The 17,310-nt window shown below is 48.4% G+C and overlaps 3 protein-coding genes across 5 annotated transcripts; 1 reads left to right on the top strand and 2 right to left on the bottom strand.

Annotated features, from left to right (window-relative positions):
* Positions 1-1,817: 1,817 nt before the first annotated feature.
* Positions 1,818-14,368, top strand: LOC120908522. 2 transcript variants are annotated; one of them, XM_040319603.1, is made up of 6 exons: positions 1,818-2,464; positions 9,711-10,741; positions 12,670-13,410; positions 13,489-13,621; positions 13,699-14,020; positions 14,092-14,368. In XM_040319603.1, the coding sequence occupies exons 2-6, from the start codon at positions 10,497-10,499 to the stop codon at positions 14,220-14,222; spliced, it is 1,572 nt and encodes a 523-aa protein (XP_040175537.1). In that variant the 5' UTR covers positions 1,818-2,464; positions 9,711-10,496; the 3' UTR covers positions 14,223-14,368. The 2 variants fall into 2 exon arrangements, with proteins under 2 accessions (XP_040175537.1, XP_040175538.1); XM_040319604.1 differs by lacking the exon at positions 9,711-10,741.
* LOC120908526 (putative eggshell protein) lies at positions 2,854-3,701 on the bottom strand. The gene has a single exon (XM_040319617.1). It carries the CDS (start codon positions 3,660-3,662, stop codon positions 2,961-2,963), a length of 702 nt encoding a protein of 233 aa, XP_040175551.1. The 5' UTR covers positions 3,663-3,701; the 3' UTR covers positions 2,854-2,960.
* LOC120908527 lies at positions 14,193-15,320 on the bottom strand. 2 transcript variants are annotated; one of them, XM_040319619.1, is made up of 3 exons: positions 14,718-15,320; positions 14,362-14,643; positions 14,193-14,289 (listed from the first exon to the last, which is right to left on the bottom strand). In XM_040319619.1, the coding sequence occupies exons 1-2, from the start codon at positions 15,057-15,059 to the stop codon at positions 14,365-14,367; spliced, it is 621 nt and encodes a 206-aa protein (XP_040175553.1). In that variant the 5' UTR covers positions 15,060-15,320; the 3' UTR covers positions 14,193-14,289; positions 14,362-14,364. The 2 variants fall into 2 exon arrangements, with proteins under 2 accessions (XP_040175553.1, XP_040175552.1); XM_040319618.1 differs by lacking the exon at positions 14,193-14,289 and having other exon boundaries at positions 14,324-14,643.
* Positions 15,321-17,310: the final 1,990 nt, after the last annotated feature.

Consider the following 17,310-nt stretch of genomic DNA (forward strand, 5'->3'; position numbering starts at 1 on the left):
CTGGAGCTCCAAAACAGATCGCTTACAGCTCGCAGAAATGAAAAAGTGAAGGAAAAATACCGTCCATAACACGTGTTTTGTCAAATGGATGACCGTTCGAGGTTTCTGTTTGCCTCTTGGGGTTGTTTGGCCCGCTGTCGAGTTGTTTTCATTTACATTTCCAAAGGAAATGCTGGCTTGCTGGCGCTTTTTCAGGCCGGAATTTCATTAAATCATTCGTCTCAACAGCGCACTAAAACCTAAACCCACCATTTAAATTAAGCCGTTACGTTTATTTCCGCAGCTTTTGGGCGGGGTGAGTGGAGCACTCTGCCAGGTTAGTGAGTGAGTGGTGCTACTGTCTTTGCCCAAATTCCCACCGGCCCCCGGTCGGGACAATATGGGACGAGGCTGTCTGCACTTTAATGCTCGTTTCAAATGCAAAGCTCTTCAAACGCATAGCAATTATTGTTGCACTGTCGAGCACCGATACGTATCGCACAGGCTGAGGTAACACCGGAGCCAGCAGCAACACTCAACGGAGGCAACAATGAGAGACGACGAGCCACACTCCCGGTTCGACAGGTTGCATGTTTTGTTTGCGCACTATTTGTGGTACATCTTAGCCAAAGTTTCCCAGGGTATTCCAAAAAGACGGGGATGGACTGAAAGAAAGCAAAAGGCCAAAGGGTAGCATTTATGCGTTTTTAATCATAGCTTTTCTGGAGCGAGCGATGAAAGGACGCCTCGCAGGTGGTCTCGGTCCCGGCCGTGTAGTCCAGAGTTCTGAAACACAATGCTGACGGCTCCCAGCTGCGTGATATTGAATTAATCCCGCAGTGAGCCCGTGGCACGCACAATTTGTGCGCACTAACTTCGTATTAATCGGTGTCTTTCTAGCGGCCGGGTTGGGAAATGGAAATGGCGTCCACCTCCGGGGACAAAAACGAAGATCGCGTGAGACAACTCTCGTTCGCTGTGCGGGTTTGAACCATTGAACGCGTATCGATCGGTGCTAACGCTCTGTAACGCGTGACGACGCTAATGTGACGACAATTACTTAATGATTATTGCGGGCTACTAAGAGCTTTCCGTGCTGTTTGTTTTGGCGTTGATTCCTCTTTCGAGCGCGAGGTTACGCGGATAGGTTGAACACTTAATGACTGATACCTTTTACAGCACTATGGACTGTAAACATCTACTAAGCTATGCCGATGGCTTCCAATATTAGTAGACATCAGAGATAGCATGCGTCGTACATTCCAACAAAATTCGTAAACATTCCAATTACCCAGAGAGGGTGCAAAACAATGAATTTGTGTAAGCAATTCAGTAAATTATCATCGTCAGGCGTCGCCTCCTTCCATCTGGCTTGCAAGACATTAAAAAACAGAGAAACAAAATTAAGCTCCCCAAGACACCACCGCTCAAGACGTCACCGATGGCTGCGCACACAGTGACACATCGCTACACGGGTCGCTCTTTCCGGAAGGTTCAAACGCGCGACGCCCTCTGGGCTAGTGTGTATCCCACTTCCCTCGGTCGGACGACCCTCTGGACCCTCTACACACTAACCTGCGGCATTCAACCTGTTCTTCTTCTGGATCGTCCCCCCCTCCACTTGTTGAGCATCGTTAGTTTAACTTCATCACTTCTTTTCTCCCTCTCGAGCGTGCACAGACATTGTCTCTCTTTCTCATTCTCCCTGCAGCTTCATCTCGTAGCGACTTTCTTTCGCACGCGCGCTCGTGTGTGCGCCGTCTACGCACGTTCATCTGCCAGCGCCAGCAGTGGGCCAACGCTCCGGTCGATAGCGCGGGGCACCAGTTCGTGGTTCGTGGTCGTACCGAGTGGATGCATTGTGCTCTCGTGCGCTGTCAGCCGTATTCCCCGTTTCGCTTCGCTGAAGTCAGCGTCGGGCTTGAAGTGTGTCTTGGGGGAGGCTTTAAGTAACCCGGCGGTTTGTGATTGTGTTTGCTGGGGCTTCGGAAAATCGAACGTAGTGGAACGCGCGTAGTGCATAACACCTTGAAACCAAACAAAAAGCTTTGCTGAGTGAGGGTGGTGCTTTTGGGAAAAGTGCTGCCGATGGTGCAATCGTGAGTGTGACAGAAGCAAAACAAGATAAAGTAATACAATTGGAAGGAGAGAAAAACGTGAAAAACATATTATACTGGTGGTGAGGTGTGGTTACAAGTAAAAACAAAAACACGGTGCAGTGATTGGAATTGGAAGCGTGACTAAGAGCAGGTACGGTACAGCTGCAGGTCAACATCCAATCGTGAAAGTGAACACCCAATCGAAGTACACCAAGTGTGCTCGGGAAGTGCAAAAGTGAATAAACAGCACGTTCTTTTCGCGTCGGAACAGCTCTTGCAGCAATAAACTGTGCAAACAACCTTGTTTGGCTTGCAGGTGCTTGGGAGCAGCAAAATAAACCAATATTTGCCGGCGATCTTCAACTGGCAAGCGGTACTTGGGGCGTGTAAGTATGGTTTAATTTTCCACTGTTTGGAAAATAATGTTCTCATATCGGTATAATCAAACATAATTTGCAAAAAAAAAAAAACACCGAAACCACACATCCAATAATGCTCGAACCGGTGCATGAAATTAATATTCTACAACTCCCGAACCGGTACCAGAGGGGTAATCATTTTCCCGCTTGAGCACCGAGGTAACGGTCTAGAACCCAATTTTGCTCGCCAGATTTGTGCGGATCTTTAATGCTGGAAAACTTCTGCAGCTCGTTCTGAGAGGCAATTATTCACCTCCTTGCATGAAATGTGATCCAACACTTTCGGATGTTATTCTTCAATGAATAAGCTCGCAACAACTCGCCACCAAGCGATACTGGTTTAAAGATACTGTACTCTTCGTTTCTGGTTCTATTTCTGCATCCCTTTACGGGACATATTATCGATCACTAAAGCCTCTGATATCGACGCACGCACTCCTGCAAACATTCGGCTAACCTATCGCTAGTGGCCTCCCTTCTTGTGACCCCACTTCTTGTGATGGTCCTTGCCGCCCTTCTTGCCAAACTCCTCCTTGTGGCTCCAGTGCTTATCGTGCCCGTGCTCCTCCTTGTGGCCCTTGTGGTCGTGATGGTGCGAGCCCTTCTTCTTGTGACCCTTCTTGCCATAGTGGTCATGGTGATGGCCCGCCTTCTTGTGTCCGCCCTTCTCCGAGCCACCCTTCTTGTATCCATGCTCCTCGTGGAAATCGCCATGCTTCTCATCGAACGCCTCGTCGTGATCCTCGTCGAAGAACTTTTTCTCCTTCTTGAACTCGTCCTTCTTGTGGATCTCGTGGTGGCCCTTCGTCGAGTGTCCCTTCTTAAAGTGGCCGCTCTCCTCGAACTTGTGCCCCTTCTCACCCTTCTCGCCCTTCTTGCTCTCGTGATGATAGCCGCCCTCGTCGTGGTGCTTCTTCTTGTGGCCGCCCTCGTCGTGGTACTCCTTCTTGTGGCCCTCCTTATCGTGGTGGCCCTTCTTGCCCTCGTCGTGCTCCTCCTTCTTCTTGTATCCCTTTTCACCCTTCTCGCCGTGCGACGAATGCTCCTCCGAATGGTGGTCCTTGCCACCGCCGTGCTTCCACTCCTTGCCGTGAGGGCGGGCTTGCGTCACCAGCACCACGCAGCTTATCACCAGCAGCAAGCATAACGTTGCTTTCCGCACCATTTTGTTCCTGTTCGCACGCTGTTGTTCACCACTGACTACTGATCGCACTACTGATACACTACCCTTGGCTGCAAGTGATCTTTTATACATGCGTTGACAAAAATGCCCAATTTCCCCACGGTGTTGGCGGTGTCTGTGAGCCCTTTTTCCACCATTTGTTTTGGGACGTAGAGAAAGATATAGTGTGTGTGTGTGTGAGAGAGAGAGAGGGGAGACTTTTGGTTTAGATTTGATAGACAAATTTGCGTAATTTTCGCAGTACATGAAGTGACTTTTGCTCAAAAAATCACCCACGTCGGTAACTTGAGCGCGACACCAGCGCCGAACTCTTTCTGGCACATTGTGTTCAATCAACCGAATGCATGGAAATTGCTGCAATAGAGTAAATTGATTTAGCTGCGGCTGTTGCAGCGGGTTTCGCTCTCACATCCTCTGCGGCTAGGAAAACTAAAATAGAAAAACTTTGTCCAAACGATCGAGCGGTTGTGTCGCGGTTCGAGAGATTGCTAGTTCGAGCGGAGTTTGATTTCTTCGCATCGAGTTGCACAATAGCACCAGCCGAAGGTAGACCGTACCTTGAAAGTCTGATGAACCAAACCGGGGCCGCGAAGCGTACGAATTGCTGTGATTGAATATGGTGAGAAAATTAAAACAACATCGTGGCAGGCAGAAAGTGGCACAAAAGTTTAATGAGAAACATTCTAAGCCTCTCTGAGAGGGCAAGAACGTAAATTAGAGATGCAGACTGCGGCGCAAAGTTCAGTGATTCATATCGCCACAGCTATATATTCGTGAGGGTTTTGTTTTGCATCGCTAAAAACAAAACCCCAGCTAATAGTACCCGCTGGGCACACTTATCGGACAATGGCACCGAAGCATTCATTCATCCATCATCATCATCCAAACCACAACAACGATGCGCACCAGCAGCGCATTCTCAAAAGACGAATCTCATGACTCCGTGATGAGCAGCGGAAACGTTTCGCGGAGTTCTTCCGCGGGTATCAACCCTTCTGCCCGACCGACACGCCATGTTCTTGCCCGATAAAACCCCCATTAGCGACTACCGCGTGAGACATTCCCGTTCGCTCTGGGGGAGGAAACAATGACACCGAGCATTAGAACAGCAGAAAGAGAAGGAACAGAAGTGATGTTGTATTTTCATGTGTACACCTTTCCCCAAAAAACGGTGTTTCGGGATGAAGAATCATAAAAGAAAAGTGTACCTCACAGTAGAACTACGGAGAAAGGAGGTTGGGCGTTTTGTTTAAGCTTTTTTCTTTTGCAAGCGCTGGGTGGGAGTGCAAGAATTAGTGGGAAAGGCAAAAGAAAAGCTCCCAGATTAGCTTTAGGTGATATCCACTAATCTGAGGTCATTTACCGCTTCTACATAAATGAGCAGCTTGTGATGGGATTTCAAGCTAGCTGTAAATGTTCTCAGCAATTTCAAGCGTTCTAGTAGCTAGAAAATTACATGGAGCTTCAGGAGTTCTCCAAAATATGAGTTAAAGATCTCAAAACTGTCTTAACCATGGTACCGTACTTGATTGTACACTTGATGGTTCATTACAATAATTGAAAAACGCTTTGCAAGGAATAGTTAACTTTTCTGAAGAATTAAAAGTGCTACACCTGTTTTGAGGCATGAAAAGCGGTAATCCAGTTACCGCGCGTATATGTCGGATGAGTTTCAACGCCTGTTTTCCGCTTGTTTTCACGAGAACCGCCCATTCTTACAGGCCTCATCAGACACAGAGCGGCTAGAATTTGACTTCCCCGAAACCTTCAACGATCACCTGTCAATCAAGAAGTTGCAAATGCCGGAAAGAAGGAAACAAAAAATCTCATTACAACCAATTTCCCGCATTACCGTATCGATAACGGAGCAAGAATTCTTCCAGCGTCCAACGTTCGTTGAGGTAGCGTGGCCTCCTTATCGTTAGAAGTTACGCATGGTTGGGCATGGATGGGGGGGAAATCAATCGAACAGCTTTTGCACCATGTTGCGGATAGATCATGCAACAACCGTTTTACTATTTCCGGTCCCTGGAACACGGTTTTCGCCCTCCAGCCCATATGGTCCCATTGGTTGCGGAGAGTCATCTCTCTGTGCCTGAAATTCCATTACACCATTACTCCATAAATCACTGCGTCATCTCCACCATCCAAAGTTGGGCCCTTGGCTCCACGGTGGTAATTATCCTCCAACAGCTGTCGATCTAGCGACTCGCTTTCGGTCAGCTCAGCGATCTTGGTCACGCACAATAAACCCCCCACTTCCGAGGCATTTTCTCTACAAACCGAGGCGAATGCAAAATGTGCCCTGATGCTTCACATATTATACGGACATCTTGAAGTGCTGCCGTCACGCCACGCGCTAGGGCCCAACCGTGCGCCAGGAGGTCACACCATCCGATTTATGTTGCACAATTTGCACTCAAAACCAGCGTGTGGATGTACAATGGGGTGGTGAACGAGCATGTAAAGGCGTAAAAAACAACAACGGAGCAGCCAGCGGCAAGATCGTTTAGAAGCTCGATTGTATCGATCTGCGTGCGGAGAGGGCCCCGATTTTGGCCAAATTTTTCAACCATTCGACGGAGGTTACCGGTTGCATCATAATCGATGGGTCCATAAGCGTAACACTTAACTAATTACACTCCCTCCCGCGTACCTTTGGGGATCACAACGATGCCTTCGATTTGTAAGGCACATTAAGTGTGGGGAAGGAATTTACGAGGTGTGTTCGTCCAGCGATCGCCCCATAATCGTAATGTGGTGTATCGAAATTTTGAATGCAAAAGCAGTAGCAGCAGCAGCATCCAAAGTTTTCGCACACCTCATTCACACGGCGCCGGTAGCGTTGATTGCACGCGGAAATTAAGCCAAATCGATCACCGCACATTACACCATAAACGATGAGTCAAAATTTAACAGCTTCCGAGGATTAATGATCTGCGCTGGCTGCAAGAAGATAAAAACAAAAGGGGAAGAAGAGGACCAACAAACGCCGTTTGAAAATGCAAAACCTCGGAATACCAAACGGATGGATGGTAGGCATTTCCCCTTGGAAGGTAGCGTGTGATAGGTTTATTGGATGCGTAAATCAATAACCGTGAGTTTCTTGTGCGCACTGGTTTTTATAACCCCACGCAGAAGCTCTCATTCCCACCTGACTCGCCACCCGGACTCAGGTTGCAGACTAATCACGGGCAACGCCGATTGTTTTTTTTTTTGTTTTTATTCAACCCTCTTTGCCTACGATGATGCTAATGAAGCCTATCAATTTCGGAACAAGGTGAAAGAAGGCTCATCACACTTTCCACGCGCTTTCTTCTCCACAGTGCAGCGAGCGCTGTGAGCCGGCGGATGGCAATGCGTGATATCTCGGGGTGCAACTTGTTCAGTGGGTCAGTGGGCCGGTCGTCTGAGGTGGGATAATCTAATAAGAGTAACATTTAAGCAACAATGCGTGGTAATCGATGGTGGTGGCTGGTTGGCGCATTGGCATGTTGCTTAACCCTGTTTATGGTGTTAATGGCAGGGGTGGCTAATTTCTCGAGAAGCATGTGGAAAACAGAGTGAACTCGATAATGACACGCGTTGTGAAGTTGCTTGAAGTTGGTAACTCAATGAAGCCTAAGTATCAACGCCAATAAAATTCTTCTCCTAATTACTACAACTTTTGAATCGGAATCAACTTCCGTTGTATGCCATTCTCTCGGCAACTACCCATAAAATTCTCGTATATCTCGCGAACAAACCTGACGACTGGAGGTAAACATTCCGTTAGCACGATATGATCTTGCACGCTTCGGTGTTGTCCTCGTTCCCATCTTGTCCAGTCCATTGGTTGGTTTTGTTGTCTTCGCTGCTCCCACTTTTCTCCCATAATTGTAATTGATGTTACGAGCTGTGGAGTGGAAGAGAAGATGCAGATGCACTGAAGGCACGGTACAGCAAAAGCCCGTCAAATGCAACAGGCCAACCAGCAAACATGACGCGGCGACGATGAAGAGCGCATTACATAACCCGATCGCATGTCTTTTTTTCCTTCATTATCCACCTTACCCATTTACCGATGCCCCTTCGTACCCCATCGCTCGAATTCCCATGGGTTGATGCTTTTTTTTACTTCTCTCCACCTCAAACACACTCCATTCATGAGTGTTTGTTTTAAAATTACACTCAACTTCAAGTGGGTAGGAAGTCCTCATCATACAACGCAAACCGACTCTGGAGGAAAAGAAAACTAAACAGCCGCTTTCAGCACACCGAGGCGGTGGTACAAGCATTGACAAGTAGCTGCTTATCATGCGATCATACCTCGTGGGTGGCTGGGACGGTGAGAATACCGCTGATAGTGGATGCGGGAAACTGGGATGTTTTCTCTCTAATGTTGCTATCGGAACCATATTCTTCCGCTGTGTTGTGACAAAACGTACAAGATGCTTCATGGCATACCTGTTAGTAGATGTACTGCAGACGACAACAGAAGATCGCGATCGCAGCGATAACGGCTCTTCACATCTTAACACTCTACTACCCTGTTTCACCAAACATTCCAATTGCGTTCACACATTTTTGCCAACCCAAACCACCAACTCTCATCTCAATAAACCGTTACCGTCGCCGGTAGCACACTCTGATCTGGATACGATCGATTTCTTCCGCTACTTTATACCACCCAGATGCGACGGGGAGATGCAGTGCAGTTATGATTGTTTTATTTATTGTCTTGACACCTCGGTGCGACTTGCGGTACCCCGGGCCCGGGGAGCGGTAATGAGCTTTCCCAGGGAATTTTCTCCACACCGGTTCCTGGTGAAAAGTGGGACAAACTTGTCAATACATCTTCGTCCCGCTTTGCAGGTGGGAGAGCAAACGTTCTGTTTCGAGCAGCGGGGGAAATGGAGTTCTACTTCTTCCCGAGCCAATCGTTGGATTGGTTGTAATTGTAAGGCTATTTAATTAAAGACTTTACCGCTGCCGATGACGACGAAGACGACGATGTTGCACTAAGTGCGCGTGCTTAAACGATTCTTGCCGCTGGCGCAATGCCGCTGGGAACTAGTTCAAGATCGTCTGGAATCTTGAGATGCCCGGGGTAGAGTCAACCCACAATCCTCCGATCAGCGCGGAAAGATCATTCAACTTCTAGCTTGGCGGTTCACATTTCGGGTCGAGTTGTGCGCATACCATAGCACAGATGAAGTCACTTAACGCTTCGGTCACGACCACTTGCCGTGGCGTGAATAATGGATATGGCGTAGGAGACAAATCGATCAAACGGCGTTTTTTTTTGTGGTGGCGCGTGGTGAAATGATCGTGCCCGACGGAACGGTTGTACCGATCGTGTCGATAATGAAATGCACGGAATTGAATTGTTGACGTTTATTGAGTGTTTTGCAGAACGATTAACGGTTCCGTTAGCTGGCGCAGGAGACTTCAGCAGAATTGTAATGACATTTGAGCAGATTTGGACGCCTGTGTTCTTGAAGTGATGTTCAAAACTGGTGTTGGAAAAAATGTTGATTAATTACCAAGTTTGCTAAGAATATAGAATCTCAGATATAAGTTCAATATAACCAATACTAATTTGTTTGGTTGGTTTGTTCTTCCCAAGATCCAAGGTTCTTCTTCCTAGATATTCTCGAACATTTATAACCTTCAACATTATGTTTGATCAAAGATACAGATGAACTAGAAGATGTCCAGTAGCTTGATGACGTACAAAGAAGATCTTAATGATCTTTCGCCGATGCTCATCACTGCACAAATTTTCTATCCAAAATTTGTTTGATTCCTCGGAACAGATTGAAGGTATTCCTCTCATCCGGTGTCGATCGGACGACTTCAACGTAACTAATCTCTCATGACCCAATTTTCCTTACCTCAACCTGTTATTAACAATTGAGCTGCACTGCAGTTTCTGCCCAGTCTGTTAGCGAACTATTTTGTCCAACCACGCCTATCCGACCACCCCGCTAGCGCAACCAAGCTGAAATCTAAACCATTTTCCAACCATTTCCTCATCTATCTTTACAGGCGAACGACGAAAGTGTGGCGATTGTGGACCACCACGGCGACACAACTAATACCTTAAAACAACACAGACACAACCGAATCGATTTTCTGCGCCACTATTCCACTGCCGTACAAAGCTGGTGAACGCTGAAGCTGGACCGACAAATCTGTCCGCCTGATGACATGTTGGCGGACGAGCATCACTGCCGCAGCCGAGGGCCGATGCCGTTACCGTAACGTGCCGCGCTTGATCCGTGCGCGATTGTTTCGCTCGCCGGTGGTTGGGTGGAGCTGTGAAAATTTCCACCGCGGTGGAAAGGCCTTCGTGAAAAGGCAGCGAGCGAGAGAGGACGTGAAACGTGCAGTGATGCAATAACTGTCCGCAAACTCGGTGTATGTGTGTTAGCATAACAGCGAAGGGGTCTTCTGCGAACCGTGAATTTTCCCGTCCGTGAGAACCTTGGTGCGGAAAGTTTGCAGGAAAGGTGGCCCGAGAGGATGTCGTTTAGTTTTTTGAACGGTGTGATATGCGTGATCCAGTGAACGGTGTAACGGTGCAGAAACAGTTCATAAGATTTGAGTTTTATTGACATCAGTGAGTGAGTGCGTTCCGTGTTAACCTTCACCCGATTGCAAGTCTAAACACACACACTCTTTCGGATACGCCATTCGGATGTAACGCATCGCAAGCGTTCCAGCTGAACGACACCCCGGGGACCGGAATTCGAGTGAACAGAGTGCGAAAAAGAAAGAGCCGCGACATCGAGTGACGGTTGCTGCGAGCAAAGAAACCATTCCCATCCGCTAATGGCGGACAGTCGCGAAAGAATCCGGGCCCCACCACGGGACGGGCGCGAAGGGTTCACCAGCCCGCGGCAGGTGCTCCGGCGGCTGATGCTGCTGTCGGAGGGCAGACAGTACCGGGAGGCTGCCACCGTCGTCGGACGCCTCGGACCGTCCGTGCTGCGGTCGGTTGTGGCCGAGCTGCCGATGGACATCCTGATCGAGGCGCTGCCTCACAGTACCTACCTGCTCGAGTCCTTCTTCAACCGGTAAGTTCGTGTGCACTGGTAGTCCTTTCGAAAGGCCGCGAACCTGTTTGGCCGTTTGGGTTGAAGTGGAAGTTCAATGGTAGGTACTACACTACTACTTTCACCATCGCCTCTCGCACAAACGAGTCATTGCTCATTCGCGATGATATATTTTGCATTCCCTTTCGGAGTTAGCAGCAACACGCCCCTAAGGGCAGCTTCTCGGCCGGGCTAGAAAACAAAACAATAGGGCTAAAACGATCCAGTGATCTTCGGCAGGGTCACAGCTTCCTTCACACCGGCCGCCATAGAATGGCCAAATTTCGCCAATTTATTATCGATCGGACATTTGATTAATGGGAAGGTGAAATGAAAAGTTGTTTCACTGCCGTGCGTAGAGAGGTGGAGATGGAGGCAGCCAGCCGGGTCTGGTTGGCCCGGGACAGTGTGTTAAGGTCAAACCAGTTCTGTGCTACAGGGTTTGGAGATGGGATGGAAATAAATTAAGCAGAAAGAAAGTGTCCGTTCGCAAGTCAAGGGTGTGTGAGTGTGTGTGTGGTTGTTTCGCAGTGTTCGGTGAAGATTTTATGATTTTTGTCAGTCGAAAGGATTCAGCCAAATGACAGCAGCATTGGTGGTTTCGCGGCGGGAGTCGTTTTGTTGATGTTGTTGCCGTTGCTGTTACTCCCAAGTGTGGTTGTTGTTTGTTGTTGATGTCGAGAGGCTGAGTGGCAATTTCTCCATCAGTCGCGTTGCCGAAAGGAAACACAAACGAAGCAAAAAAAGCAAGCTTAAAAACGCTTTACATGTCTCGATCGAGCTGCTTTCACTTGTCACGATCTGGGCAGCACTCATTTAAACGAACCCCTGGGAGGGGTAAAATTCCAACGGAGGAGGAGGTGATGATTATTTAGCAAATTTTGGCACCTGATTTTATTGAACAGACTCCTCGGAGCGGTCGATGGTCTGGTGACAACAATCCAAACGAGCGGCAGTTCATTAAAGGCCCTCAAGTCGGTGGAAGAAACTCGTCGGAAAAGCGGTGTAGAACGAGGTGACACGAGCTGGAAGGGGGAGGGAAACAACATAAACATAAATCGGAATGCTAACGGTATGCGTTTGGGATATTGGGATTTAATGCTAGTTGGCAGCTACTTCGGAGCCATACGGAATCATTTCGAACACAATGCTGAATCGATCGTTAAGCAGAGCATCAGCATATTGAAATGATCACCGATTGAAATCTCGTTTCGAAACGTTTCCTCTTCCGCAAGGGAAATTGTGATTGGACTAACAAATGCATTGAGAAGCGGGTACGTCTTGCGGGAATGACCTGTATTCCAACCGAAAGTGGTTGGTAGCCGATGCATTTTCTTTGAAGAGAAAATAAATAGGCTACAACCTAAAGTATATGCACAATGGCGCTGAGATTGCTCTGGTATGTACGTACAATTTGAATTACGCTAGCCTGTTGGAATTCGAGTAGGAATTAGCTCACTGGTCGGGTTGCCTCATCCATGGCCTTAATTACTAATCGAGTGGAGAGCTTTTTTTTTTTGGTTGAGGCCAAAGTTTAACGCCGAATTCGATACGCTCTAACTAAAAGATCCAACGGGATATGTTATCAGTTGAAGAATGAAGGAACTCCACCACCAACTCGGCGAAAAAACGATTCACACACACGCACCAGCGCGGTACAGTTAATTGACCTGCGTAGGAAAACAAAAACTTCTTGCTCGCGTTTTGATCATTAATCATTTCTTGCGTTCAATAATGCGTGCGTAGCTTTGAAGGTACGGCAGCTCCATCATATGTAGATCGTATGCGTGGGACGTAGATGAGAACGCTCATTTCCAACAGCCCTCTTTATCCTGATTACTCCAAAATCTGCCAATCATTCCAAACCAGCTTTGGTTTAATATTTCACGCACTCTTTCTCTCTCCACCAGACTAAATGCCGTTGTGGCCACCCCACGTCCGGACGTCCCGTGCGAGGCGATCATGTGGCATCTGGTGAAGCTGTTCAGCAATCCGCACGAGACGGGCCTGCGGCAGCGATGCATGAAGCTCGCCCAAGCCATCGGTATCTGGCAGCCGTCCCTCAGGGAGTCGCTGCTCGCCCGCCGCAAACAGCTCGACCAAGCCATCCAAGGGTTGGGTGTGCACGGACTCACGGCAGATCAGACCGGCAGTCTCATCTCGCTGCACGTGGCGCTCAAGAATGAGCTCCAGCGGCACATCGACACGTACAAGGCGGCCATCCACAAGCTGGAGGAGCTGAGTCCGGTTACCTCCCATCAGGATCCTGCCCAATCGTCCCATCAGCGCCTGCTGGCGATCGGGTACGGGGACATTCAGCAGCGCCTGATCGACAACAAAACGTTGCTAACGATGTTAGACAAACCGGCGCTCAAGCAGCTGGCCCAGCTGGTGGAGAACCTGTCGCAGCGGGTACAGAACGACAAGGAGGTACTGTTTTGTGTGGGACAGATCCGTCGCACTGATGCGACGGCTAATACCGAGGAACGACCGGCGGCCGGGTTGCTGATGAACTACTCGCGAGGATGTGACACGGTACTGGGACTGATGGGACCGATCGCCACACTGCCTCCGAGCAGTCCTACCAGCAATGGATGCAGCAGCGGTGGCAGTGATGGCTACCATTCCGATTCTGACATTGATGAGACGAAGTAAGTTGGGGCGCTTGTTGGATGGATGGGTTCAGGGGAATCGCTTCTTATGATGTCTTCTTGCACTTTTCTTTCCAGTTCCGAGTTGGTACGACAGTACAGCGTGATGTACAGCAAAAATCGTATCGACACACTGGACTCGCTGAACGCACTACCGCAGCTCAAGCACGCCCATCAGCTCAAGGCAAAGATACTGTTCTCCATCATCGTGGTAAGTTGCCCCTCGGTTGATCTTTTTTACCCAGCCACACACGTGAATAACCGTGAATGTGTCTTCCTGTTCCGCAGCTTGCCTTCCGTGCCTGCCACGGCCTGAAAGAGCGCAAGGTGCTCGAGGTACGCCGCACACTGTTCGTGCTGGACGCAAACGACGATTCGACGGCCACGCTCGATCGGGCAGTGCGGCAGCAGCTGAAGGAGACGGCCGACCGCTTCCCGATGGGTGACGTCGAGCGACAGGTCGCCAACCAGGTGCTGTCCACGCTGCACGAGTACCCCTGCCTGGAGGCTTGCATACCGCTCATCCACTACATCAGCGACTGCGTGCGATTAGCGTGGCGCATGGTGAACCAAACCAACCCGTACTATCTGGATACGGACTTTACTCTCGGTAAGTGTGGAACTCCACGTTCAAGACACCTCGACGATCGCTCATGCTACTCCTCCTTCCAATTCCCACAGGTCTTCTGCAACCGGAGAAGCACGAACGATACCCGATATCCGAGAAGCGGTCCGACATTATCCGTGCGTTCTTGTGGCCAGCACTGATGCAGAATGGACACTGCGTGTACAAGGCGGTCGTCGCTACTTAACATGCGCACACACACTATGACCTTTAGGATCATGCACCAATACCAACACACCAGCACGGACGCACACCTGTACATAGAGAGAGCAAGAGTCCTTTTCTGGGTGTATTTTTACTGTGGAAATAAAATTTTATTTGTATACTTTTTAAGTCGTCTTTGCTGGAGCGTTGGGTCGTCGCGCCTCGAGCACGTCCGAAATCGGGAGCGGCTGAAGCTGCAGCTTCGTGCACACCCGGCTAGCCCGGCTACACTCGAGCAGGTGGGCCTGGTAGTAGCGCACGATGTCGGTGGGAAACTTGAACCGCTTTTCCTGCTCCTTTTCCAACCCGAGGGCGTACATGCCATTCTTGCCGGCGTGTCGAATAAACAGGTGGAAGTAAGTGTCCGGCGCACGGATCGAAAGGATGTAGCGAATCGTTTCGTGCTGCGTTTGGAGATCATAATACAAGAAGTTAAATAAAGATTTGACCACAAATCGGCACTGAGTAATGACCTTACATTTAGCTTGAACGGTCTCACTATACACGTCCCGGCGGGACGATCCCGCAAAAGTAGCTCACAGTATCGTCGATCGATGTCGTAGTAAAAGGGTTCTAGCTCAACCGTATCATTGATCACCACGTAGCGTGGTTTGTTTGTCAACACACCGGATGCAGACAGCTGGACCGTCGGCTCCAGGGAATCGCCCGCCGTCACTTCACAGTCATCAAACTGCTCTGCCCGTCGACAACGGCAGTACACGAGATCGCGCAACACCTCCGAAAAACGGTCCACTAAATTGACGATCAAATGGTAGGAAACGACCAAACAGCAGCAACTCATCGCACCGAGCGTGTACATCCAGCGTGCACCGTCTACCAGCAGGAACTGTGCGTTGGTGAGAAGCAAACAATCTGCATCTACACATCCAGCCGGTCGAGCAACCGAAGTATCACAACTACTGTGCCGGTTTGGCCATTGTTAGCGCAGATCAGTTACGAGGCGCAGGATCAGGGGAGCGCTGTGGCTGGTGTGCGGCTCATCTGGCTGGTCGTTTGCCAGGCAAGCGTAACCAATCCGGCGGTGCACATGTGCGTTCGGTAGTTTTTATGAGTAAGTCTCCTGATTGTCATTTATTACCGATTGCGTGCGGAGGAAGAAAGTGAGTGTGTGTGTGTGTGTTTGTGTGTGAAAAAAGTACACTTACGGATTGAGCAAACGGCGTTTGGAGCCGTACTGTAATCCGGTTGGATGTACTAGTGTGGTGGTGGTGTGTAGAGTAGGTGAAGGGTTCTACTCGGGGACATCGTATTCAACGCTCTTTGGACGATGGAATTGTGTATTTCAGGAACAACGGAGCTCGGAGCTCAAAATAATACTGCGAAAGTTAATTGCTTTCTATGAGTAATTCATTGCTCGTAATGCTGGACACGTAATAGGAGCTGAAGGTTTTGCAGTGTAATAGAGGCGACCTTCGGAGTTTTTATTAGTTTCTTAGGAGTAAAAAGAGCTCAAACAAATACACGAATAAAGCAAAATTCCGAAAGAAATGAACTTTAAAACGTCACCTCAATTTTCTCAATGTCATACAATATTATGAAACTATATGCTTTTTCTTAAAAGGACTTACATGAAAAAGTCGACGCAGGAACAGAGCGAACACGTGCCGCAATTTGCGACTCGCTGCGCGATTGTCGCGAACCACTTTTTTCTCTTTTTCTACGAAAGTTTGCACGCAATATTGTGTGAAATGTGTTGCGTTGAAGCCGGTTGCAATATTTCAATTTTAACGGTTCGTTTCCCGGAACAACTTCGAAATTCAAAAACTGTGGCCAAATTTGAAATAGATTGGAAAGTTTTCAAACTGACCAGTAAGTTTGGCACATTTTGTTGGCACATGGCTGTTGTGTTGTGATGGATTTGCCATGAATGGAACACCTCACTCGGTTATTATCGCCAGGATCGAGGGAAAGTAAGTGACGGAACTGCGTCACGACTCTTTGGTAATGCGTATGAGCTCGGTAAACCTGACCGTGGGAACATTTGATGCCAAGTTGTATGGACGAACAATCAAACTCATGTTACGGGGACATTTTGCAGCAAGAGGAATCGTTTGTTTCATGTTTATTGTATTCTTTTGGAAGAACATTTTTGGACACATTTACCAATCAAATCGAGTACAACATAATACCGACTTTGTTAAAGTGATCTTTTAGGGCCAATTTTTAAAACAGATACAAAAAAAATACAACGTTATTTAACAACCGTTGATTAAAAATATTTCACCGATTCAGAAAAAATCTTGTTTTTTGCGTTATTCTAAAAATTACATCTTATTTACATGGTTCGATCTTTTTTACATTGCACCCACAAATCGCAAGTCTTCTTATGGCATTTATGATGAAAATTGCTCCATTAAACAGTGAACTGATATAATTAACTCATCACACACATGTAAAGAGTTCTAAATCCGCGCCCTGTCGCTTTCCCTTTCCGTTCACGATCGCATAAAATGTTGTGCCGTCCAGCGCTCGTTAGCACGTTTATCAACCGCTCGTTAATTCCACCGCGCGTCTGTTTGCCGAGCAGTCGCTTTAATCGATGCGTAATTTGCACCGCAATTACAGTAAGCAATTATGTTCTGCCACTCAGATGGACGTGCTGCTGCTCCATGTGTACATAGAAGACCACCTCTCAAGCGATCCGGTAAGCATCTACTGAAAGCAACGCGACGATATGGTAAGCTGCTAACCAACAACCTGTCAACCCGCTCAAAACATAGGTGCATTAGGCAAAGGGTGTTATGCCGGTAACAAGTTGCCACCCAAGAACGGATGAAAAGCTCTGCGCTTTGGGCGCTATACCGTCACCAAGGCGATCTTGAGCTTTCGATCAACAAACGGTCAATGTCGGGATAATGGCCGCTAATAATAAGTGAAACCACCAGCTGGGCTTTTTGCGCAATCGGGCGTAGTCGTCGCACGCCTAGAGGGCTGGAAGTGTGCCCGATTCGGGGCGTGTGTCTGTGTGTGTGTGCAAGACATCAACCATGACATCGGTTCTACCATGAACTACCGGTCGATTTCAAGTTAAGAGTGTTTCTACCTAATTA

This window comes from Anopheles arabiensis, chromosome 2 (genome assembly GCF_016920715.1).
Source record: "Anopheles arabiensis isolate DONGOLA chromosome 2, AaraD3, whole genome shotgun sequence".
Classification (NCBI taxonomy): domain Eukaryota; kingdom Metazoa; phylum Arthropoda; class Insecta; order Diptera; family Culicidae; genus Anopheles; species Anopheles arabiensis.

Coding starts and splice junctions, on each gene's coding strand:
- LOC120908522 (XM_040319603.1), top strand. CDS start 10,497: ATGGCGGACAGTCGCGAAAGAATCCGGGCCCCACCACGGGACGGGCGC. Junction 10,742..12,669: donor CTCGAGTCCTTCTTCAACCG/GTAAGTTCGTGT, acceptor TCTCTCCACCAG/ACTAAATGCCGTTGTGGCCA. Junction 14,021..14,091: donor GGATACGGACTTTACTCTCG/GTAAGTGTGGAA, acceptor CAATTCCCACAG/GTCTTCTGCAACCGGAGAAG.
- LOC120908527 (XM_040319619.1), bottom strand. CDS start 15,059: ATGTACACGCTCGGTGCGATGAGTTGCTGCTGTTTGGTCGTTTCCTAC. Junction 14,644..14,717: donor TGAGACCGTTCAAGCTAAAT/GTAAGGTCATTA, acceptor CTCCAAACGCAG/CACGAAACGATTCGCTACAT.
- LOC120908526 (XM_040319617.1), bottom strand. CDS start 3,662: ATGGTGCGGAAAGCAACGTTATGCTTGCTGCTGGTGATAAGCTGCGTG.